Source organism: Carassius gibelio, chromosome A18, assembly GCF_023724105.1.
Source record: "Carassius gibelio isolate Cgi1373 ecotype wild population from Czech Republic chromosome A18, carGib1.2-hapl.c, whole genome shotgun sequence".
Classification (NCBI taxonomy): domain Eukaryota; kingdom Metazoa; phylum Chordata; class Actinopteri; order Cypriniformes; family Cyprinidae; genus Carassius; species Carassius gibelio.
The window spans coordinates 82,534-107,912 of record NC_068388.1 but is presented as its reverse complement, the minus strand read 5'-3'; the positions used below and the strand labels follow the sequence as shown (position 1 = coordinate 107,912).

The 25,379-nt window shown below is 36.4% G+C and overlaps 2 protein-coding genes across 19 annotated transcripts in view; one reads left to right on the top strand and one right to left on the bottom strand.

The window, feature by feature from the left end:
• The window catches only part of LOC127933885 (sister chromatid cohesion protein PDS5 homolog A), a 59,237-nt gene extending 47,581 nt beyond the window's left edge, over nucleotides 1-11,656 (bottom strand). For 8 of the 13 annotated variants that reach the window (XM_052530953.1, XM_052530954.1, XM_052530952.1 and 5 more), the window contains exons 1-2: nucleotides 11,489-11,656; nucleotides 10,590-10,754 (exon numbers count right to left, since the gene is read on the bottom strand). In XM_052530953.1, coding sequence (XP_052386913.1) covers nucleotides 10,590-10,715 — 126 coding nt within the window. In that variant the 5' untranslated portion in view covers nucleotides 10,716-10,754; nucleotides 11,489-11,656. Of the gene's footprint in view, nucleotides 1-10,589; nucleotides 10,755-11,342 lie in introns of all 13 variants that reach the window. The other 5 variants (XM_052530945.1, XM_052530948.1, XM_052530959.1 and 2 more) reach the window with 4 other exon arrangements.
• On the top strand, nucleotides 1,397-23,758 carry LOC127933884 (NEDD4-binding protein 2-like). Of its 6 annotated transcripts, none has more exons than XM_052530941.1 (11): nucleotides 1,397-1,789; nucleotides 3,081-4,005; nucleotides 17,503-17,627; nucleotides 18,113-18,201; nucleotides 18,504-18,580; nucleotides 18,824-18,976; nucleotides 19,123-21,521; nucleotides 22,099-22,184; nucleotides 22,324-22,369; nucleotides 23,353-23,519; nucleotides 23,614-23,758. In XM_052530941.1, exons 1-11 carry the CDS (start codon nucleotides 1,516-1,518, stop codon nucleotides 23,740-23,742), a joined length of 4,470 nt encoding a protein of 1,489 aa, XP_052386901.1. In that variant the 5' UTR covers nucleotides 1,397-1,515; the 3' UTR covers nucleotides 23,743-23,758. The 6 variants fall into 6 exon arrangements, with proteins under 6 accessions (XP_052386901.1, XP_052386898.1, XP_052386899.1 ...); XM_052530938.1 differs by lacking the exon at nucleotides 17,503-17,627 and adding an exon at nucleotides 4,549-4,673; XM_052530939.1 differs by lacking the exons at nucleotides 17,503-17,627; nucleotides 18,113-18,201 and adding exons at nucleotides 4,549-4,673; nucleotides 5,159-5,247.
• Nucleotides 23,759-25,379: the final 1,621 nt, after the last annotated feature.

Genomic DNA, 25,379 nt, shown 5'->3' with positions numbered 1-25,379 from the left:
CTGTGTATATTTATTATGTATGTATGAATACTCACACATGCATGTATATATTTAGAAAATATTTAAATGTATTTACATGTCTATATTTGTATTCATATAATTGATATTAAATATATTTATTTATAATATCAATTATATGAATACAAATATAGACATGTAAATACACTTAAATATTTTCTAAATATATACATTAATATTAACATAAAATATTTTTCTGAAATATATACATAAATGTGTATGTATTTATATATACATAATAAATATACACAGCACACATACATACAGTATAGTAAACAAAAATCTTTGGATGCAATGCGATTAATCACAATTAATCATTTAACAGCACTTGTTATAATGTCATTTCAGAGCTATTTGAATTTCAGAGTGATTATAAATGTCCCTAATGCTTAATAAGGCTGCATTCATTTAATCAAAGTACAGTACAAATATCAGTTATATTGTGATAAGTACTGCTTCACAGCAACATCCCATAAACCTTGGGTTTCCATAAACTTTCCCTCTTATCTATCTCTGTTCATACAGACAAAACAAGTTCATGAAACCCCACAAGTATGAGATTGAACAAGAATGCATAAACAAGGAAAAATTAATGAGAAATCAAAAATATAGAAACATAATACATTTATAAATGATAAAAATTCCTAAATAATATAAAGATAAATTATAAAGAATAATCAAATTATAAAAATAATCAAATAATAAATCACACGAATGACTAATGATTATAAAATTATTATGTGAATAAATTATTCTAAATTAATAATAAAAAAAAAAAAAACATAAAAAAATTAAAACACAACATACACAATTTGCACCTGAGGATCTAAGCATTCTTATATCATGGTTTCTGCATAAATATAAAGTAGCACAGTTTAAAATATTGATAATAATGTTAAATTATCATTGGTATTAATTATTATGTTGAGCAGCAGATCAGCATGAATGACAGAATGATGTGATTTGATGATGTGACGCAGACGCTGAAAATTTAGCCATCACAGGTAAAAATTACATTTTAAAATATACTACAATAGAAAACAGTTGAAGTGTAATTTTATTATACAATATTAGTATTTATATGTATTTTGGGCACATAAACGCAGCCTTGGTGAGCAAGAGCCTTCATTAAAAGATTTAAAAACTCATATTATTTATCAAGTTTTCCTTTGGCTCTTTACTGTTTTATTTTATTTTTCTGCTGATGGCAACCCCCCACCCCACCCCAACAAAGCTGGAGAAATATAACATTATTGATATTATTTGTTTAAAGGTTTCTTTAAATATAATGTTGTGTATAATGATGTAGATCGTTTAGTCCACGCTCCAGATCAGTCGGTGGCGGTAATGCGCCAGAAAGCTGTTCGCCAACCGCCAATTAAAACAAAAGAAGAAGAAGTTGTTGTTCGTCTGGTTTTCTTCTTTACTTACCTTCCTCTTTTAAAACTTGTAAGCTGTGGATTTGTCGTCGGTGTCTTGTGAACGGGTCACAGCAGAATGCCAAAGAAAAAGAAAAACGGACTGAGTCCCTCCCGAGCCCCGTTACATGCGGCTGAATACGGGAGCGGATCCGACAGTCGAGCACACGGGGCAAGCGGACCTTTTGTGACCCGGCCAGACTCATCATATGATCACTTTGGATCCACGCAGTTCAGGAGCGGTCAGCTGGGATCTCAAAGCAGAGAAGAAATCATCCAGAGCATGCAGGAGATGTTTTCACATCTGGATTCAGAAGTCATTTACATGGTGCTCTCAGAAGCAGATTTTAAAGGTAGCGTTAAGGCTGTAACTGGCTGTAATTTTAGCAATTTTGGGAACAGACAGCACACAAGCTAATAAGATAACGTTACAATATAATCAACGATTATATTTCTAGATATTTTGTTACTATTACCTGTAGGAAAACCTATCTGAAGCTAATAGATTTGTTTTGGAACATGGTAACGTTAGCTGGTTTCTGTGTAGTGGTCTTCACTTGGTGCAAGATAGTCATTAGTTGCTTGACCAACTACCATGTTCCGAAGCCAGATTTTCCATCTTCACCTGGTATGACCAGCTGGTAGCAGGTTTGTTAAGGGTCAGAGATGGCTAAAGATCAACTTGGACCCCCTAATGACCATCTTAGACCGCCTAGAAACCAACTACATATACCAATCACCACCTTCACCTAGATTCACTTATTTACTTAAAATTATTATGTTTTCTTTATATTATTATTATTATTATTATATGTTTTATATTTAAAATCTTGGAAGTTGGCGTTGTCATGACGTGTAATATGATTACATTCTTAAAAGGAAAAAGGCAGGTGTATGTTCACCAAGGCTACATTTATTTAATCAGAAATGCATTACAAAACGTAATATTGGGAGGCATCATTAACGAAAATGACTTTTCAAATTAAATGTATTCTAAAATTTAATTCCTGTACAAAGCTGATTTTTTTTCTCCTTCTTAATTGTCAGATCCTTCAGAAATCATTCTGATATTCTGATTTGGTGCAAAATTATTATCCGTTATTACTGGTGTTCAATTATTAACTATGGTTCTCTTGTAATGTAGTTTATGCTACTTTTTTATAGTTTATGCATATTTTTGTGTGTGTGTGTAAACTGTGCTAATTGTTTCAGTATTTTTTGACTCATTAAAAGTTTAAAAACAACATAATTTATTTGAAATGGAAATCATTTGTAACATTACAGACTTGCTGAAAGTATTAAATAATTTTTAACCCTTGTGCATTTACAAACTTTTAAACCGTTTCTACAAACAGTATTCTCAGAAGCAAAAACTATTCTCACTCTAACTTTTCATAATAATACGAAATATAACTTAATATTTCTTGAACACCTAATCAGTTTTTTTTTGTTCAGAAGGATGACACTGAAAAGCAATGGCTACTAAACATTCAAGAATAAATTACATTTTTAAATATATTTACATAGAAAGCAATTGTTATTATTTGTATTTTTTCAATTGTAATAATATTTCACAATGACCTTAAATATTGCACGTATGCTGTTTTAAAATATGAAAGTTTTTCTTGTTCATCTCTGCATTAGTGGACAATGCGATGGATTCCCTTTTGGAGCTGTCAGATGCTGCTGAGGTCATAGCTCCACCCCCTCCTCCTGTCTCAGGCTTTGAGCAGGCAGCCGCTCTTCTGGGAACAAACACCACTCAAGCAGATCTCCTCAGTGGAATGGTGCAGAGCTTCACCGTTTCAAACCAGCCCGCATCTCAAGCAGAGCTCAGTCCTACAGAAACACACCTGACAGAGGAGTTTGATGCTCTCATAGATAAGGAACTTCAAACACTGACGTCACAGCAGTCAGAAACTAGCTTGCATTCTCCAATGTCTTCCATACCACTGTCTTCTCTGCCCCCTCCTTCTCAATCGATCCCTCTCTCCTCGTTGCCTCTTACACCCCAGAATCAGCTTCCAGCTCCTCCAACTTTACCAGAGCAGGCCTCATATTCTGACCCCGGGCTCAGTGAGGCCTGTGGCGGTAGTTCACCTGTGAATGAATTAAGTTTCGGTGGGGTTCATATCCCTGAGACCAACACCTTATCTCTTGACTTTAGTCACCTAAAGCTGGAGGCCAGCTCTACTGAACCACGGCCCTCAGCTTTCCAGGTTTACCGTAGACCTGACCAACTCCGTAACCATGCAGCTGCAAAGCAGCATCAAGAAGCACTCCGCACTCCTGCCATGTTCTGGAACACTCAAGCTGCAGAGTTTAATCCTTGTCCTGTGGGGCCAACCTTCATTACACCTGTCATTCCTAACCCCACACCTTGGAGCACTAATCCCATCCCTGCTGCTCAGTGGTTGGCTCATGGACCTATCAGACAAGCACCTCTAAAACCTTCTGCAACTGTACCGGAGTCATGGACTTTGCCCCCCAGGAACAGACTCAAATTGGAAGGGCAGTTGTTGGTGTTACTTAGAGGGGCTCCTGGATCAGGCAAAACCACCCTTGCCAAGTAAGCAAGAAGACCGATATCTGGGATATGTGTTATTTTACAGAAAAGAGAAGGAATAGCGTTAAGGAAGCCTTTTCTTTTTTGGCATACAATATTTTTAAGTTCAGGAAGAAGAGAGTATCATGTGATTTTATTTATTTATTTATTTTTTGGGTTTTGCAATATAAACCTTGTTGTTTTAATGACATTTCAGTGTACTATTCAAATATCAGATGGGCCTTTGAAAATAAATTTGAAAAGAATATTAAAGAAACAAAATTGTATTTTAAATACATAGAAAAAAGTAACATTAAATAAATATTTGAACCTCCTGTGGATCAAAAGAGCAAAAGCTTGTTTCATTTAGAATTTTTGGTATGCATAAAGACTGTGAAAGCAATAATACACAACAATGATCAAAGTATGCTATAACAAAAACCAGCACATATATTGTAATTAGATTTTGAAATGAAGTACACTGGTAGTTAATCGTGCTTGTCGCAGATATAGTAAGGTATGTTCATAAATCAAGTGTGTTAGTTTTTGTCTCTCTCTGTTGTTCAGTGCTATGTTGGTGCAGAACCCTGGAGGAGTTGTTTTAAGCACCGATGATTATTTTACTCGAAATGGACAGTACCATTTTGAGCCAAATTTACTAGGAGAGGCCCACGAGTGGAATCACCAGAGAGGTGAGTATTACAGGCCTGTTTAGCTCAAGCCAAAGCAAAATGTCAGGTGTGTACAATTAGTTTTAGTTATTGCCCTGTGTGTTAAATTATTTCACTAGCCATTGACTACACAGTCCTTATTTTGTAGGTTATTTGAAGATTTTTTTTTTTAGATCTTTTCTTCAATATTGATTACCTTTTAGCAGTTTAGTGTTACTGATACAAGTCAGCAATTAGTATATGCTAATTACTGTGAAATTTTACACTCTCCAACTTAATGTCACTGTAAACACATTGTGTGATTGTTTGAGAGACTCAGCCAGCCTGACATGGCAACATTGGCTCAACTGGTATTGTGTTTGGTGAGGGACTACCTGTTTTGATAAAAAATAGGAGTTATTTTCCCTATTCTGCTTGGCACCGGTTATAGCACATAAAATTATACACTTCACATTTAATCTTTATATAATCTTTCTGCAATTTCTTTGTGGTGATCAATATTTCAGCAAAAGAGGCTTTTGAAAAAGGACAGACACCCATCATAATAGACAACACCAATATGCAATCTTGGGAGATGAAACCATATGTTGCCATGGTAAGCAGTTTATTTTGAAATGCGTAATATGAAACGGGCCTAAGTTATAAATTTTCGATATTAGACATTGACCATATGTTTTTGTGTTTTGAACAGTCAGCTGTTGCTCTTCAAAGTTTAAATTCACAAGTTGAATAATTTATTGTAATGCATGTATCCTGATACACAATAACTAATACTATAGTTAATACTATAGATTTATTGGTTTAATTTTAGAATATTACATACTTTACAGTGTACACAAACATGCAAACATATTCGTCCATTGTGCTGATATTAGGCCAACTTTTTCCTCTTCCTAGGCACAGAAACACAGATATAAGGTGCTGTTTCGTGAGCCAGATACCTGGTGGAAGACTAAACCCAGAGAGCTGGAGAAGTATGTTAAAATAATGGATTAAATGTAGAAATATTCATATTCATTTTCGAACAAGCAGAAGACATACCAGTTTCTCCGGTAGTGGGCGGAGCTAATGGGCAAATGGCAATTGCTTTTTTTTTTTGCGGCTCGCATCAGCAAAGCATTGCATCGCCATAGACCCCAAAACAATCAGCGGATGGCGGGCGAGTGCGGCTTTGAAATTTGATCAAAAAACGTTGGCGCGAATGATGAGTTTTGTGACAGATCTCCTTAATAAACGGAGGTCTGAAATCTCAGCCCCTTTACCGATCAGAGCGCGCGCTGACACGGAGTTAACCCGCTATCTCCAAGAACAACCAATTGACTTGGACCCCCCCCCCCGACGGTTATGTTATGAACCGTCACATTTGACTCACGTCATAACCGTCATCACCAATTCTGAAACCGGCACACCCCTAAGTTAAATGTCAAACAGCAACAAGAACATGCGTTTTCCAACAATTATTTTTAAGAAATCAAAGCTTTATAACAGGTATTACACGTATTTACACGCAACTTTGGACAGCAGTGGAAATCTAGACTGATTATCACGCCACCACTGGCCCACCAGGACAGTGGATTCGGGTTGGAGTCGATGCACTCGTTATCTGCTCACTAGGGCTGGGATAAACGATTATATTTTAAACGATTAATCTAGCGATTATTTTTTTCAATGCAATGTTTAATCTAACAATTAATTTTTTCAGACCGATTCAATTTCGATTATCTCCCCATTAATTGACTACTAACAATTTATACATGTTGATTTACATATCTGAATGAAAAAACATGAATTCCTTAACATTGCAATATATGTTTATTGCTCTTAAAATTACAAAATAAAAGACTGACTAAGAATGCATTACTTTGCACTTGTATAGAGATAGCATTCAATAAAACCTTGAAAACACATAGCTTACTGAAACAAGCTTACTGAACACATAGGGCCTAGCTTACTGAAAAAAAGTTCTTCTTTCAGATGAAAATAACAACAACTTGATGTCTAGCATTCAACAAAAACGGTCACCCAAAATACTTGTTTAGAGCAATTGAAAGAATACAGTAACCAATGTAAACTTGAGGGCTTTAAGCTAATACAGAGAGTGCTTTTCCCAAAAAAAAAAAAAAAATAAATTAACAGTGGGAGCCAGAAGCCTGTCATGGAGGAAAAAAAAAAATCTCTGAATGCTCCACGTGAAACTTTGGCGCTCCGCCCTTTTTCTATCGTGTCTAATGATTTTGGTTAATATGCACGAGGGAGGGAGGGAGGGAGGGAGGGAGAGAGAGAGAGAGAGAGCAAGCAAGACAGCGCTCGTGTAGTTTGAAGACTGTGAGTGCGCAAGCGCGCGTGAAACTTTGGTGTTTCACCCTTTTCGCCCTATTGTGTTTAATGATTTTGATTAATATGCACAAGGGAGAGAGAGAGAGCAAGAAGCGCTCGTGTTGTTTGAAGACTGTGAGTGCGCGCGCACAGCCGGGGCTCTATCTCGTACGCGCCCTGTCAGGCGCAGCAGTCATTCTATTCTACATCACTCACCGATCAAATAAGGCTTTGACAGCCGCAAAATTAAAAGATCAATGCAAAAAAAAACCTGGATTGGTTATATAATGTTGGACAGAATGTTGATCCGGCCATCACATATATTCAGCACACATAAGGTAAACATTTTGCAAACGTTTTTTAGAGAAATAAAAACAGGTCGACGAATCGATGCATATTTTTTGCGTCGACGTCATCGATGACCTCGACGCGTTGTCTCAGCCCTAAAGCTCACGCTCTCTTGGGTATGGGCACTGACGCGGAGGTTGTCCGTGACTTCAGCAGGTATGCCTGTTACTTTCACGGCTGTATTTTACAGATTTTGCAAAGGCTTCAGCTACTCCTAACTGTCGGCCGGTACCGGTCTCAGGTGTTCTTTTTGATGTTACTCCGCGACCTGATGCTTGAGGGGGCAGAGCTCTGCGCTGGATGACAGGGGACACTCTAAAACACTTAACGTATACGATCTATAAAAAAATCAGATGAGCCCTGAATATGAATGCAAGTCGTTTAATAACACATTAAGCCTTATGATGGTTTTCTATTATTAAACACGTTGAATTCATATTCAGGGATCATCTGATTTTTTTGTAGATAGTATACTTTATTAATATGATGTTTAGTGAGTTTGGTCTGTTAATATCACTGTATTAGTACATTAAACCACGTTAAACGTTTTTCACGTTAAGCGTTTTAGAATGTCCCGATGACCTCAAATTAGATGCATTGCCACATCACAGGAACCTTTTTGAAGCAAATTTTGCATATCGGCTCATATATATTCGCTGGCTCGCCCTTTTCATTGGGTTGAAAGCCAAAATATTCCCAAACTAGCTACGTTAGGTTTTTGGGACGCGATTGAGCACCTACCATCATTTCAGCCAGCCTATTCAAAACAAAGCAGCACCATAAAGCCACAACGGCTCATGAGAAAATTACAGTCGTAACCATATTGTATCATTAATTTATTTTACATTGAATGCACAGTGACAAATTGAAAAAAACAAGAAGGCCATAGGCTCTGAACACTGCGGTTGCCCCGGTTGCTATCGTTCCTCTGCGGTTTGCTTGTCAATAGTGCGGTATTAAAATATTGCGGTTATCAGTTGGAGCAATGCAGAACGGAAAAAAAAAAAAATCAAAAGCCTGTTCATCTTCATATAATGTTAGCCAACATATTAAAAATCCAAAACAATAGGAATGTTCATCAAGGAATAGCATTAAAATGGTTTTGAAAATGCAACATCACCTATTTTAGGCAATTTGTTTTTGTTCAGTGAAATTAACATGTCAACGTGGTCTGGTAAAGGACGGGACTTGAGGTGATTAACAATATGCCCTATTCTTGCAGTAGGAAAAACTGTTAAATCTTTAATTTAAGCCCCTGAAAATGGGAAACCTATTCTTTAATAACCATAAGTAATAAATTTTTTTCAGACAAAACCTGAATAATTAAAAAGGCAATGAACTAAGAAATCAAAATATCCCCTGATCTTTTGATATTCAAAATTTCCTTTTCCCTTGGTCTTCATTTTATTGTGGATTTGTTTACAACCAAGGCACTATCCGACACAGGATTTTCAGAAAGTCTGAAACTGAAAGATGATGCTGTGCCACACAAGTGTGAATAACTGTTTTCATTACGTGGTTATAACTTATTACATAACATTTGATATACTACCACTCAAAATAAAATTTCTGAACAGTAAGTTTTTTTTTCTTCAATAACTCTTCTGCTCATCAAGGCTGCATTTATTTGATAAAAATAAAATACAAATTGAATGCCTATGTTCAAATACAATGAAGCTATTTTTAATGGTCAAAAAAAATTATGTAAATCTTACTCTTCAAAAACTATTGACTGGTAGTGTATGTACTAAAACTATTTTTTTTTTCTTTTGGCTGAATCCCAACAAAATGAAACACTGGCCAGAATGCAGAATACTAACTGAACATAGTTTTACCAGGTTTTCTTTTTTTCTTCTCTTTTTTTCCTTATTACAATTTTTGGAAGATGCTGGTCACACATATCGCATTGCCACATGCCTTGTAGAAATTCATACAAATGTTAACTGATGAGTAACAGTGTTTCAGGGTAGATAATTTACAGTGCTTAATTCAGTGCTTTGGACTTTGAGTTAACAAGCAGATATCATTGCAATCTCATGCAGCGTTGTCTGAATACATGCAATTTGTGTGTGCATTGGAAAATCCAACATTCTGCAGTTTACTTAACTGTTTAAGGCCATTTCGCGATTTCAATCATCTTACAGTAACCAGCAACAACCACCCCTTCATCTTCTCATTAAAGACATGCATTGCAGTACTAAACAGTCTAACACACTCTGTGCTTGTAATGATTTTTTGTCTTTCTCTGACAGTTTTGAATGCTTCCACACTGCTGACATGTTTTCTGACGTCTTTATTTATTCCCCAAAATTATTTCAATATCAATAGACAGTATGAAAAACAAAAACTAAGTTATTTTGTTCTGAAAGATTTTCTAAACAATACTACCATAATATTACCCTTTCTGTGCCACTGTCTTCCATAAATACATAGGCTTTATGCAAACAAACAGGAAGAACACAAACATCAATTATGCAATGAAAACGACAACAAGAAATTAGTTGTTTACTGACCCAAATCAAAAGTGCACACCTCAACATTTTAATATTCACTAGATACAGTTTTGCTCCGTATGTCAGTGCAAATTTAATGCATTTTTCCACAGAAATTAACTCTCCAAGTTGCAGGTATGATCACATCAAGCTAATTAAATGTAGTCAGCTTTAGGATATCCAAGATGTAGGAATTGTGTCGTGAATTATTGTGATGCTCTCCTTCAAACAACACCCATTCACTGCAGAGGATCCACTGGTAAGCAAGTGATGTAATGCTAAATTTACTAAATTCTATTCTGAAAAAGAATTAATCTCATCAGCTTAGATGGCCCAAGTCTGAGTGATTTTCAGAAAATGTTCAGTTTTGTGTGAGCTATTCATTTAACCTCTAGCCTCCATGTTCATCGCAACTAAATGCCTGAGCAATAGATATATTATCGCTGCATTCTGCAATTATTATTAGTGCACTATTACAGGTATATGTACATTAACTAGAACTAAACTAGGCTCACAAATGCCATTTAACCTGTTACAGGAAATTTGTGTGACTGCTTGTGATCAAGTACAGAACAGATGACAACATCATGGCCATCCAGTCCAACCAATTCGTCATCTTAAGAAGGGGACATTAACATTATATAAATTATACTATAGATTAATAACTGAAACATGCACTGGTGTTTTCCAATAAAGTATTAATTAGAAACTTGTATTAATTAAACCTGCTATAAAGCTCAATAAATTAATTCCAGTCAGTGATTGCATTTGTCACTCTTACCTTGAGTCGTTTGACGACTTCATCGTTGCTGATTTTATCAGTGATCTCTTTGACACCCAGCGGGTAGATGATCTTCCCGTCCCCCGCGGGTCTTTGCTGCTGAGGCTGCTGCGGGAACTCCATCATCCGCCTTCTCCAGACAGACAGACGCTCCTCTACTGGCCTCTATAGGCAACAACACTAAAGTTCAGCACACAAACCCACCACGCCGCTACAAAAACACTCAAAAATACCATATGCGCTTCTGTTTCGTGCTCTCTGGGCGTGTAGCTAACACCTCTATAACCGTACAATGACACGAAAACCCTACAGACGACAGTTTGCGGGAAATTCCCGAAAAAGAGCACGGAGCTAATAAAGCTAATGGTAGTACTAGCCAGAGAGCTAACGAGATCAGCCCCGCTGCCGCGCTTTTACTCTAAAACGTAGTATCTATGAATTTAAAGTTCTCCTGCCAAGGGTCTCCTCATATTATACACGCTCAGATATAACAATACTACTTGGATAATAAAACATCGTTTAAAAGCGACTCAGAGAGTAAAAGAGCTCCTTGAGTTGCTATTGGCCTAGCCGTCACCTCCAGGCCTCAAACTATTCAACAAACACACAGCCAACACTCACATTTAGCTATTTAATATCACAACCCGCCGCTTCCTGTTACCACAGAAACATTTATTCCATATCGCTCACTCGACACTACTCTACCATGGCCGTTATCTTAAATTTAGACAGTAAGAAATCTGAATTGTTTACTTGTTTTCTCTGTAACGTTACAAGTTCACTCAGCGAGGCAAACGGCGAACACCAACTTGATCATCCCCACAAACTGTTTCAATTAAACTTCCTCGAGCGACGCCAGTTGTCTTACAACCGCCTACAGACAATTCCCCGATCATTACCTCACAGACAATTCGTTGTTTTAATTCATGAGTCGGGTTCGGGTTCTGGTGTTTTTTGTTGTTTTGTTTTTTTTAGTTTAGGGCACAAAGCTCCGTCTCTTTCATTACAGGCTTGTGTGAAGGTCCTCGCGTGGAAAGCGGAGGCGCAGCGACCCCGTTGGCTGAAAGACGGTATTGCAACGCGCCGATGGAGGGAGAAACATTACCATACAGGTTAGAAAAGAGACGCATAAATGTGAAAGAACTAGTCAGATCAGTGGAAAGAACAGCGTGAACTTGGTTTATCGTAAATCGCAGAGAAGACGCGCCTCTACATTGACTTGCATAACTGGTGAAAGAATCACATCTGAATGTATTAATAATGTTGGCAATTGCATAACATAAGTTTTTTACTTACTCCCGCCCCCATAAAAAAACGAATACATAAGATATATATATATTTGTGAAAATAATAGTGTTGGTTTTTATACAGTCTATGGTCATAACAAAGACTATAAATGATTAATCGCGATTAATAAAATTATAAATAAAAAAAATACAAGTTTTTTGTTTGCATATTATATGTGTGTGTTCTGTGTATATTTATTATGTATGTATGAATACTCACACATGCATGTATATATTTAGAAAATATTTAAATGTATTTACATGTCTATATTTGTATTCATATAATTGATATTAAATATATTTATTTATAATATCAATTATATGAATACAAATATAGACATGTAAATACACTTAAATATTTTCTAAATATATACATTAATATTAACATAAAATATTTTTCTGAAATATATACATAAATGTGTATGTATTTATATATACATAATAAATACAGCACACATACATACAGTATAGTAAACAAAAATCTTTGGATGCAATGCGATTAATCACAATTAATCATTTAACAGCACTTGTTATAATGTCATTTCAGAGCTATTTGAATTTCAGAGTGATTATAAATGTCCCTAATGCTTAATAAGGCTGCATTCATTTAATCACAGTACAAATATCAGTTATATTGTGATAAGTACTGCTTCACAGCAACATCCCATAAACCTTGGGTTTCCATAAACTTTCCCTCTTATCTATCTCTGTTCATACACACAAAACAAGTTCATGAAACATTTTAATATTCACTAGATACAGTTTTGCTCCCTATGTCAGTGCAAATTTAATGGATTTTTCCACAGAAATTAACTCTCCAAGTTGCAGGTATGATCACATCAAGCTAATTAAATGTAGTCAGCTTTAGGATATCCAAGATGTAGGAATTGTGTCGTGAATTATTGTGATGCTCTCCTTCAAACAACACCCATTCACTGCAGAGGATCCACTGGTAAGCAAGTGATGTAATGCTAAATTTACTAAATTCTATTCTGAAAAAGAATTAATCTCATCAGCTTAGATGGCCCAAGTCTGAGTGATTTTCAGAAAATGTTCAGTTTTGTGTGAGCTATTCATTTAACCTCTAGCCTCCATGTTCATCGCAACTAAATGCCTGAGCAATAGATATATTTAGAAAATATTTAAATGTATTTACATGTCTATATTTGTATTCATATAATTTATGTTAAATATATTTATTTATAATATCAATTATATGAATACAAATATAGACATGTAAATACACTTAAATATTTTCTAAATATATACATTAATATTAACATAACATATTTTTCTGAAATATATACATAAATGTGTATGTATTTATATATACATAATAAATATACACAGCACACATACATACAGTATAGTAAACAAAAATCTTTGGATGCAATGCGATTAATCACAATTAATCATTTAACAGCACTTGTTATTATGTCATTTCAGAGCTATTTGAATTTCAGAGTGATCATAAATGTCCCTAATGCTTAATACGGCTGCATTCATTTAATCAAAGTACAGTACAAATATCAGTTATATTGTGATAAGTACTGCTTCACAGCAACATCCCATAAACCTTGGGTTTCCATAAACTTTCCCTCTTATCTATCTCTGTTCATACAGACAAAACAAGTTCATGAAACCCCACAAGTATGAGATTGAACAAGAATGCATAAACAAGGAAAAATTAATGAGAAATCAAAAATATAGAAACATAATACATTTATAAATGATAAAAATTCCTAAATAATATAAAGATAAATTATAAAGAATAATCAAATTATAAAAATAATCAAATAATAAATCACACGAATGACTAATGATTATAAAATTATTATGTGAATAAATTATTCTAAATTAATAATAAAAAAAAAAAAACATAAAAAAATTAAAACACAACATACACAATTTGCACCTGAGGATCTAAGCATTCTTATATCATGGTTTCTGCATAAATATAAAGTAGCACAGTTTAAAATATTGATAATAATGTTAAATTATCATTGGTATTAATTATTATGTTGAGCAGCAGATCAGCATGAATGACAGAATGATGTGATTTGATGATGTGACGCAGACGCTGAAAATTTAGCCATCACAGGTAAAAATTACATTTTAAAATATACTACAATAGAAAACAGTTGAAGTGTAATTTTATTATACAATATTAGTATTTATATGTATTTTGGGCACATAAACGCAGCCTTGGTGAGCAAGAGCCTTCATTAAAAGATTTAAAAACTCATATTATTTATCAAGTTTTCCTTTGGCTCTTTACTGTTTTATTTTATTTTTCTGCTGATGGCAACCCCCCACCCCACCCCAACAAAGCTGGAGAAATATAACATTATTGATATTATTTGTTTAAAGGTTTCTTTAAATATAATGTTGTGTATAATGATGTAGATCGTTTAGTCCACGCTCCAGATCAGTCGGTGGCGGTAATGCGCCAGAAAGCTGTTCGCCAACCGCCAATTAAAACAAAAGAAGAAGAAGTTGTTGTTCGTCTGGTTTTCTTCTTTACTTACCTTCCTCTTTTAAAACTTGTAAGCTGTGGATTTGTCGTCGGTGTCTTGTGAACGGGTCACAGCAGAATGCCAAAGAAAAAGAAAAACGGACTGAGTCCCTCCCGAGCCCCGTTACATGCGGCTGAATACGGGAGCGGATCCGACAGTCGAGCACACGGGGCAAGCGGACCTTTTGTGACCCGGCCAGACTCATCATATGATCACTTTGGATCCACGCAGTTCAGGAGCGGTCAGCTGGGATCTCAAAGCAGAGAAGAAATCATCCAGAGCATGCAGGAGATGTTTTCACATCTGGATTCAGAAGTCATTTACATGGTGCTCTCAGAAGCAGATTTTAAAGGTAGCGTTAAGGCTGTAACTGGCTGTAATTTTAGCAATTTTGGGAACAGACAGCACACAAGCTAATAAGATAACGTTACAATATAATCAACGATTATATTTCTAGATATTTTGTTACTATTACCTGTAGGAAAACCTATCTGAAGCTAATAGATTTGTTTTGGAACATGGTAACGTTAGCTGGTTTCTGTGTAGTGGTCTTCACTTGGTGCAAGATAGTCATTAGTTGCTTGACCAACTACCATGTTCCGAAGCCAGATTTTCCATCTTCACCTGGTATGACCAGCTGGTAGCAGGTTTGTTAAGGGTCAGAGATGGCTAAAGATCAACTTGGACCCCCTAATGACCATCTTAGACCGCCTAGAAACCAACTACATATACCAATCACCACCTTCACCTAGATTCACTTATTTACTTAAAATTATTATGTTTTCTTTATATTATTATTATTATTATTATATGTTTTATATTTAAAATCTTGGAAGTTGGCGTTGTCATGACGTGTAATATGATTACATTCTTAAAAGGAAAAAGGCAGGTGTATGTTCACCAAGGCTACATTTATTTAATCAGAAATGCATTACAAAACGTAATATTGGGAGGCATCATTAACGAAAATGACTTTTCAAATTAAATGTATTCTAAAATTTAATTCCTGTACAAAGCTGATTTTTTTTCTCCTTCTTAATTGTCAGATCCTTCAGAAATCATTCTGATATTCTGATTTGGTGCAAAATTATTATCCGTTATTACTGGTGTTCAATTATTAACTATGGTTCTCTTGTAATGTAGTTTATGCTACTTTTTTATAGTTTATGCATATTTTTGTGTGTGTGTGTAAACTGTGCTAATTGTTTCAGTATTTTTTGACTCATTAAAAGTTTAAAAACAACATAATTTATTTGAAATGGAAATCATTTGTAACATTACAGACTTGCTGAAAGTATTAAATAATTTTTAACCCTTGTGCATTTACAAACTTTTAAACCGTTTCTACAAACAGTATTCTCAGAAGCAAAAACTATTCTCACTCTAACTTTTCATAATAATACGAAATATAACTTAATATTTCTTGAACACCTAATCAGTTTTTTTTTGTTCAGAAGGATGACACTGAAAAGCAATGGCTACTAAACATTCAAGAATAAATTACATTTTTAAATATATTTACATAGAAAGCAATTGTTATTATTTGTATTTTTTCAATTGTAATAATATTTCACAATGACCTTAAATATTGCACGTATGCTGTTTTAAAATATGAAAGTTTTTCTTGTTCATCTCTGCATTAGTGGACAATGCGATGGATTCCCTTTTGGAGCTGTCAGATGCTGCTGAGGTCATAGCTCCACCCCCTCCTCCTGTCTCAGGCTTTGAGCAGGCAGCCGCTCTTCTGGGAACAAACACCACTCAAGCAGATCTCCTCAGTGGAATGGTGCAGAGCTTCACCGTTTCAAACCAGCCCGCATCTCAAGCAGAGCTCAGTCCTACAGAAACACACCTGACAGAGGAGTTTGATGCTCTCATAGATAAGGAACTTCAAACACTGACGTCACAGCAGTCAGAAACTAGCTTGCATTCTCCAATGTCTTCCATACCACTGTCTTCTCTGCCCCCTCCTTCTCAATCGATCCCTCTCTCCTCGTTGCCTCTTACACCCCAGAATCAGCTTCCAGCTCCTCCAACTTTACCAGAGCAGGCCTCATATTCTGACCCCGGGCTCAGTGAGGCCTGTGGCGGTAGTTCACCTGTGAATGAATTAAGTTTCGGTGGGGTTCATATCCCTGAGACCAACACCTTATCTCTTGACTTTAGTCACCTAAAGCTGGAGGCCAGCTCTACTGAACCACGGCCCTCAGCTTTCCAGGTTTACCGTAGACCTGACCAACTCCGTAACCATGCAGCTGCAAAGCAGCATCAAGAAGCACTCCGCACTCCTGCCATGTTCTGGAACACTCAAGCTGCAGAGTTTAATCCTTGTCCTGTGGGGCCAACCTTCATTACACCTGTCATTCCTAACCCCACACCTTGGAGCACTAATCCCATCCCTGCTGCTCAGTGGTTGGCTCATGGACCTATCAGACAAGCACCTCTAAAACCTTCTGCAACTGTACCGGAGTCATGGACTTTGCCCCCCAGGAACAGACTCAAATTGGAAGGGCAGTTGTTGGTGTTACTTAGAGGGGCTCCTGGATCAGGCAAAACCACCCTTGCCAAGTAAGCAAGAAGACCGATATCTGGGATATGTGTTATTTTACAGAAAAGAGAAGGAATAGCGTTAAGGAAGCCTTTTCTTTTTTGGCATACAATATTTTTAAGTTCAGGAAGAAGAGAGTATCATGTGATTTTATTTATTTATTTATTTTTTGGGTTTTGCAATATAAACCTTGTTGTTTTAATGACATTTCAGTGTACTATTCAAATATCAGATGGGCCTTTGAAAATAAATTTGAAAAGAATATTAAAGAAACAAAATTGTATTTTAAATACATAGAAAAAAGTAACATTAAATAAATATTTGAACCTCCTGTGGATCAAAAGAGCAAAAGCTTGTTTCATTTAGAATTTTTGGTATGCATAAAGACTGTGAAAGCAATAATACACAACAATGATCAAAGTATGCTATAACAAAAACCAGCACATATATTGTAATTAGATTTTGAAATGAAGTACACTGGTAGTTAATCGTGCTTGTCGCAGATATAGTAAGGTATGTTCATAAATCAAGTGTGTTAGTTTTTGTCTCTCTCTGTTGTTCAGTGCTATGTTGGTGCAGAACCCTGGAGGAGTTGTTTTAAGCACCGATGATTATTTTACTCGAAATGGACAGTACCATTTTGAGCCAAATTTACTAGGAGAGGCCCACGAGTGGAATCACCAGAGAGGTGAGTATTACAGGCCTGTTTAGCTCAAGCCAAAGCAAAATGTCAGGTGTGTACAATTAGTTTTAGTTATTGCCCTGTGTGTTAAATTATTTCACTAGCCATTGACTACACAGTCCTTATTTTGTAGGTTATTTGAAGATTTTTTTTTTTAGATCTTTTCTTCAATATTGATTACCTTTTAGCAGTTTAGTGTTACTGATACAAGTCAGCAATTAGTATATGCTAATTACTGTGAAATTTTACACTCTCCAACTTAATGTCACTGTAAACACATTGTGTGATTGTTTGAGAGACTCAGCCAGCCTGACATGGCAACATTGGCTCAACTGGTATTGTGTTTGGTGAGGGACTACCTGTTTTGATAAAAAATAGGAGTTATTTTCCCTATTCTGCTTGGCACCGGTTATAGCACATAAAATTATACACTTCACATTTAATCTTTATATAATCTTTCTGCAATTTCTTTGTGGTGATCAATATTTCAGCAAAAGAGGCTTTTGAAAAAGGACAGACACCCATCATAATAGACAACACCAATATGCAATCTTGGGAGATGAAACCATATGTTGCCATGGTAAGCAGTTTATTTTGAAATGCGTAATATGAAACGGGCCTAAGTTATAAATTTTCGATATTAGACATTGACCATATGTTTTTGTGTTTTGAACAGTCAGCTGTTGCTCTTCAAAGTTTAAATTCACAAGTTGAATAATTTATTGTAATGCATGTATCCTGATACACAATAACTAATACTATAGTTAATACTATAGATTTATTGGTTTAATTTTAGAATATTACATACTTTACAGTGTACACAAACATGCAAACATATTCGTCCATTGTGCTGATATTAGGCCAACTTTTTCCTCTTCCTAGGCACAGAAACACAGATATAAGGTGCTGTTTCGTGAGCCAGATACCTGGTGGAAGACTAAACCCAGAGAGCTGGAGAAGTATGTTAAACACAACTACAATCCAGAAATAACTATCGTTGCTACACATTTCATACATATTCCATAAACAAAAGTAATGTAAGAACAGTTACCTTTAAACTGGTTTTCTTGTGAGCCTGAACAAGTTACCCTTAATACATGTAGAACTCATACGCAACCGTGATCCATTGCTTTTAAGTCATTTTATGATCACAAATGTTTGTAATTTTTGCCAACTCTCTGTGGTTTTCCCTCTTTATAAAGGCGCACAAGGCATCACGTAACAAAGGAGAAGATCCGACGCATATTAGAACGGTATGACCGATTTGTCTCTGTCCAGAGCATTATGAATTCACAAAGACCGGAACCAGTGCCAAGTGTTGTGGATTCATCACAAACAGAAACTGAGCAACCCCAGTAAGTATATGTGTTAAATTAATGTTACTTCACAGAATTTTTAATGTGTTTTACTGTGTCAAACCTTTGGTAATTATGAAAACACTTACCGTGAAGCTATATGATTTCTTATGCATTTAAACATGTATTTCTCTCATTCCCTTCAGGCAATCTTTACAACTTGGCCTCAGTCATCCTGATCTTGTTGGTGACTCTGGGTTGAGCAAACTCAACACAAACCTTTCTTCATCTCTGCCCGATGTATCCTCTGTTAGCCACATTTACAGTACCATATCTACAGGCGAAGAAGAAGGTGAAATTGGCTCCTACAGTTCCAAGGAATCCGTCTTGTTCCATGAGAATATTCTGGAAGGGTCTGGAACTGCTCACTCTGATCTTCTTGATACTGAAGGGTTAGACTTGGAGCTAGATGCCTGCCTTGTGGACATGGAAAAAGATTTGGGAAATTTGAGTAGCGGGACAATTGAAGAATTTGCAGTGTTGGCGCATGAAAAGTTTCTGGAGCTGCCTGTAGCATTTTCAGAGTCCATTGCTCAGCGTGTGAGGAGGGACAGAGTAAAAGATAGAAATGCACTAGGAACTAGTGCCATTGATCAACTAGTGAATTTTGACCCTAGTGTTGACTCTACAGGGCAAGATGAGGGTGGATGTGAAGACGAGACTCTTTCTGAAGACAAATTAGTACGGCCAGAGCTGTTGGATTTTGTTGGGGATTGGCCACTGGAATCTCAAAGTCAACGTCAAAGAAGATGTCAGAATTCAGAAAACAATACTATTAAGAACACTGTTTTGCAATCCAGTGTTGTTGAACACAAAGATAACACTTCTGCTGATGAAGACAAGTATTCTGATACTGATGACCAGAATGCAGTTGAATTTCAAAAACTTGTAGATCTACTGCGATGTGGAATAAACTCTTCTCCAGGTTTTTACCAAGGTCCAGCTCCAAGTAAAGAGACTACTTTGAATTCCCCTTCCATTGGTGGAAAAGAGGGTAACATGAACCTGGAGACTGTGGCTTGGCCTGAACTTCCCGACTGTGTGCTGGAGAGAACGTTTACAGAGTGCACTGACCCATGCAAAGACTACTCTTATTCTTCAAGTCCAACAAAACAGAGAACAGACCAAACTGAGCAGTCTAATCAGGTGTCTGCTGAGAAGAACACTCAGGATGAGGTTGAGCAGGAGGACAATAGTTTGTCAGAAGATAAATGCGGATTGAGCCCAAATGTCCAAGAAACTCTGTGCCCAAAGGTTGCTGTAGACTCGGAGGGCAGTCTGGAAAGACGGAGAGGGATTAGCCGAAGACTGGGGAAATCTTGTAAACTGGCTCTTACCTTCACCAATCAAAGCCCTTTATCACCTTCTCCTGTTGTTTTACATATGCACCCTGATCTTACACCTACAGAGCCACCACCTTCATTGCCTGTGGAGTCATGTTCCAGTGCCTCAACCCAGACACAACCTCAGGACTTTGCCTTGCTTTGGCGAATTGAGCAGAAGAAATGTTCTGAATTAGACGCTGACTTATCTAGTTGCAGTGTTTTTGTTTTGGAGGGAAACTCTTCTCGTTTCATGCCAAAAACAAGTGAACCGGAGTCTGCCTGCCAGCAGGGAGTGCCATACCGTGTGGTCCATGAGAAGGGTTGTCAGGTTGAAGAGAATGACTTTAGAGAATCTAACTCTAAAAAGCAAAACCTTGAGATTCTGAGCCGCCATTTCAGACGTGTCTCCATTGATATTCTGGAGGACCTTTATGACAAGTGCCATCAAGATATCCAGTGGACAACCAACTTGTTACTAGATTCTGGAGAACGACTGTATAAAGCAGATGTTGAGGAAGATGATGATTTGATTCCTGAGGAAGAGTCATTTAAATCATCTATAGAACCATCAGAAACTGTAATGGGCTCAGAAAGTGTCCAGGCTAGACCTGTATTGTCTGATGACTTTAGCAACAGTTCAGGAAGTAACATTAGTCTCAAGTCCCAAGAAACTAACCTTAGTGACGTTAGCCAAGCTGATGATGATTGGACTGCAGGTCAAACGACACAAAGTGAAGCTGATGAGGCAATCATTACAAAGGAGAAATGTGAGCCCAAAACTTCCTTTGGGGCATTAAAACAACCGACAGAAGGCACTGAAGTACAAATGGAGGTTACGGCAGCTAATGAACAACAGACAGACATCACAGGTCAGCAAGGTTCAGAGCAGGAAGAGGCATTAGTGACAGAAGGTGAGAAAGTTCAATGCCTGGAGGAAGCATTGAAGGAATGGAGTAAAGAGGAGGCTGGAGAGAAGGAAAAGGAGGATGAGGAGACAATAGCAGAGGTGAATGCCATAACACTGTCACTGCTGTGTCAGATTGATGAAATGGAGCGCAAAGATGAGGAAGAAAGGAAGGAACGAGAAAGGGAAAGAAAGAGAACTGCGCAGGGTAGGAGAGAGCCAAGTTCGATGGATATTCAGACCTTGGAGCTGAAACTTCCAACTGAACTTGCATTGCAGCTCACTGAACTTTTTGGACCTGTTGGGGTCAGTCCAGGTAATAAAACATCTAATTAATAAGTCTAATAAATCATTCAGTTATTTAGTGAGTCAAGCCAATCATTCCAATGACATCAAGTGATGACCCAAGACAATAACAAAACCGTAACACATATTCAATGAAGTGTGGGTCTATATTTTCAAACCCTGAGTAGTTTTATTCATGTTTTTACACAACCTACCCATGATAGATTTTCCCTAATTTGGCAACCTTCTACCAAGTCTACCTTCTACCCATAGTCTTGAATAACAATAACAACTACATATATTTTTACTTTTTAAAACTTGATGCCTGTTTATTTTGTTTTTGGAACTGTGATTATGTGGTTGATTTCATTTTCATCAAGCATTTCTATTCCTTGCTGTTTGCAGTCCTGTTCAAACAGATCTGGTGTTCTGTGAAGGCTAAAGCCCATCAAAAAGTGATAGTTCAGCTTAAAAGTTGTGTAACAGATAAAAAGAAACTGATTCTACAGTAATGTGAAAAGTTCTTACTTTGAAATGAGTAACCACATCAATCTTCATTCACACTCATAAAATAGTTTTAAATCTTTTTGAACTCCGTATGGTTGCAGGTGCATTTTCATCAGATGACTGTGCAGTTCAGATAGACCTGAACTTGGCCAAACTGCTGCACCAGAAATGGAAGGACACTATCCAAGTGAGTTCATATATATACATTTTTTTATGTTTACAGTGTTGTACAGTGTAATATTAACCTACAAAAACAATATAGGTTGTTTAATGTGACTGATTCTGATTTTATGTAAAACTTAACTAGTGTCTGTTTTCTTTGGCAGGAGAAGCACAGACAGGCAGCTCTGTCCTATCAACTAATCCAAGAGAGTGAGACGGCTTTTTCTGTCAATAAACACAAACACAAATTGATCACACACATACACCATGTTCTAGTAGTGATACAGTAAAGCATTAAGAGAGAAATCACATCTCCTCTAGTTTAATCTTGGGTGACCACGCTGGGCGGTCAGACCCAGAGTGAAATCTTAACGGTCCACTATTTTGCCCAATCTGTCTCAAACATCAGTATTTTACTTTCATTGAGGTGCCTGGTCTTTTTTTCTTTCACAGGTTTTGTTGTATGGGTAGGTTTAAGTGATTATAATGTAATTACAAAAAATTATTTTATTTATTTAAATTAGATTTAATTACATGTAGATATCTTTAAAATTATAAATACAATGTAAAAACATGTATGTATACGAAGTATTCTGCATCAAATGATTAATTAAAATTTAAGTAAATAGTAGTTAATATATAAAGTGGAACCCTTTCTTTCTGCAAATACAAAATGGACTCACCCTAAATCCTTTGTAAGCTGTTTTTTAATTTGAATGTATAACTTTTTTTTTTTATATATTTATATGCCTTTTTATTGTTTTCTACAAAAAAAATGTCAAGTAATGAAAATTGCAGAGACAAGATTCATATAATATGTGAAAATAATTATATGTGGGAGAGGGATGCACAGAGGTCTTTGATGGAAGTGACTGTTCATGGAACTGTGGCCACTGTAGTGTGAAAAATATAATTTTTATACATTTGCTAGTTAAAGTGCAAATTTTCTTTTTTTCCATTTATATATGATTTATTTGAAACCAAGGAGGCAGGGAAAGTCCGAAAGAAGAAAATACAAATTTTCAGAAAATTTTTCATTTTAAAAACTACATACATTAAAACAAAAAGTATTACTTTATCTAAATATCTAATAGTTAAAACAACAAAAACAAGGGATGGATTTGTGTCTCTGATGCTTTTTTTCTGTTTCTGCTCTTTGCTCACCTTCCCTCTGTGTCTCCATGGTAACGAAGGTCCTGTCCACTGGGGTGAATCCCAGGGAAGCAAAACCAGACTGAGGGACCAATTAGATTTGTATGAAGAAATTCCTTTTATGGATCATTGGAGCGCATCCTGTGCTCCTGTCTCACTGAGGGACATCATGATCGAAGAGCAGGCGATGCAAGACAGCATGGAGAAGGTAATGGTCACACATCGAAAAAAAAAAAAAAAAAATCATCAGTACCTAGAACTTTGAAAGAAAGTAGTGAAAGTGAGCTATGTTTGGGTTTTAGTCCAGGTCAAGTCGGAAGGACCTGGATAAGAAAGACGGTGCATCCAAACTGAAGGAGAACCAGCTGTTTTCCATGTTCCCCACTATAGACCGACATTTTCTCAGGGACATCTTCAGAGATCACAAGTGAGAATATAATACATTGCGATTTTTTTTGTATTTATATATATATATATATATATATATATATATATATATATATATATTATGTTCTGTGTGTGAGTGTCTGTATAAGGTAGGGATGCACCGAAATTTCGGCCACCGAAAATTTTCGGCCGAAAATGGCCTTTTCGGTTTTCGGCCGATAGACTTTTATCACCGAAACGACACGGCCGAAATGTTGTGATGACGCAAACAGAAACCGCGACCTGCACGTGCACCTGCATAGCAAAGACCACGAGCTCCCCGCGACATTCACTTAACACCAGTGAGAACATTCTCTCTCTTCTTATTCCTTTATTCGCAGCACTAAAGCGTCTCCTAACAAAGAGATTAAGACGGACCACAAAGTAAAAACAAAGAAAAGTACAGTCTTATAGAGTCTGTTAGCACACGTCTCACTGAGATCTTTTCGGATCCTCTGCACTTCATCGCGAATGTGCTTGATCCGCGTTATAAAGACCATTACTTGGATGCGGAAATAAGGCAGCGCGCACGAGAATGGATGCGGAGAACCCGTGTGGAGACAGAGAAGCGCCAAGTGCAGGAGACAGATCAGAGCGCAGAAAAGACTCGTCTCTGCACCAGATGAGTGGCATGCACCATCGTTGTCTGATATGTTCAGTGGAATTCTGCAAAAAAGTGCCTCAAATAATAATAATACGTTGGCTATTTTGTTCTTAGGCTACTATATACACACACACACACACACACACACACACACACACACACACACACACACACACACAAATATATACATACATAATATCAGATTGTAGCCATATTTATGCTAGATTTTCTGCTAGATTTCTGCTTTAATTTGATAAAAATGTTTATTTATGCCCTGGCCCTATTTAAATACACTCTCTCAAATATTTCTCAAATGTCAGGCAGATGACAAGCTCAACTGCTCAACAGCTAGATGGTTATCTGTCTGAAGTCCCCATCCCCAGAAGTGATAAGAGTCTTGCCAACTGGAGAAGTAATGCACTTTCTAGTCCTACATAGAAAAATTTCAAATGCACTTCACCTAAATGCACTTTGTTTTTATGAGAGAACTGTTCATTTTAAAACCTTTCTGCAGGCCAGTAGGCCTGTACATTATTATTAAATATACACATGAGTGGGATACATTTTTAGTTTGAATTTTATTTTATACTGTGCATTGTTGCAATGTGCTTAATAAATATTTACATCATTTGTAATTATGTATTTTTATGTTTTTTTTTTTTTTATAAGTTATGTAATTGTAATTATCTTTGAAACTTTAATATTAATTTATGCAATTGCAATGTCTTAATTTTAGTAAAGTTAGTACACGGTCATAGCAATAAATGCAATGGTACTAATAATTGGTATAATTTATTTCGGTGTTTCGGTTTCGGTTTTCGGGGAGTATGTGCATAGCAAATCAGTGATGTATTGTGGGGCCTGACCATTTAAAGCTATAAAAGTTAAAACTAATATGTTAAAATCAGTGCAAAATTTGATAGGTAGCCAGTGTAGGGAGGACAAAATAGGGTTTATGTGAGCCCGTCTGCCAGATCTTGTTAAAAGCCTTGCAGCAGCATTTTGTACCATTTGGAGACTATTTAAATAGAGCAGATT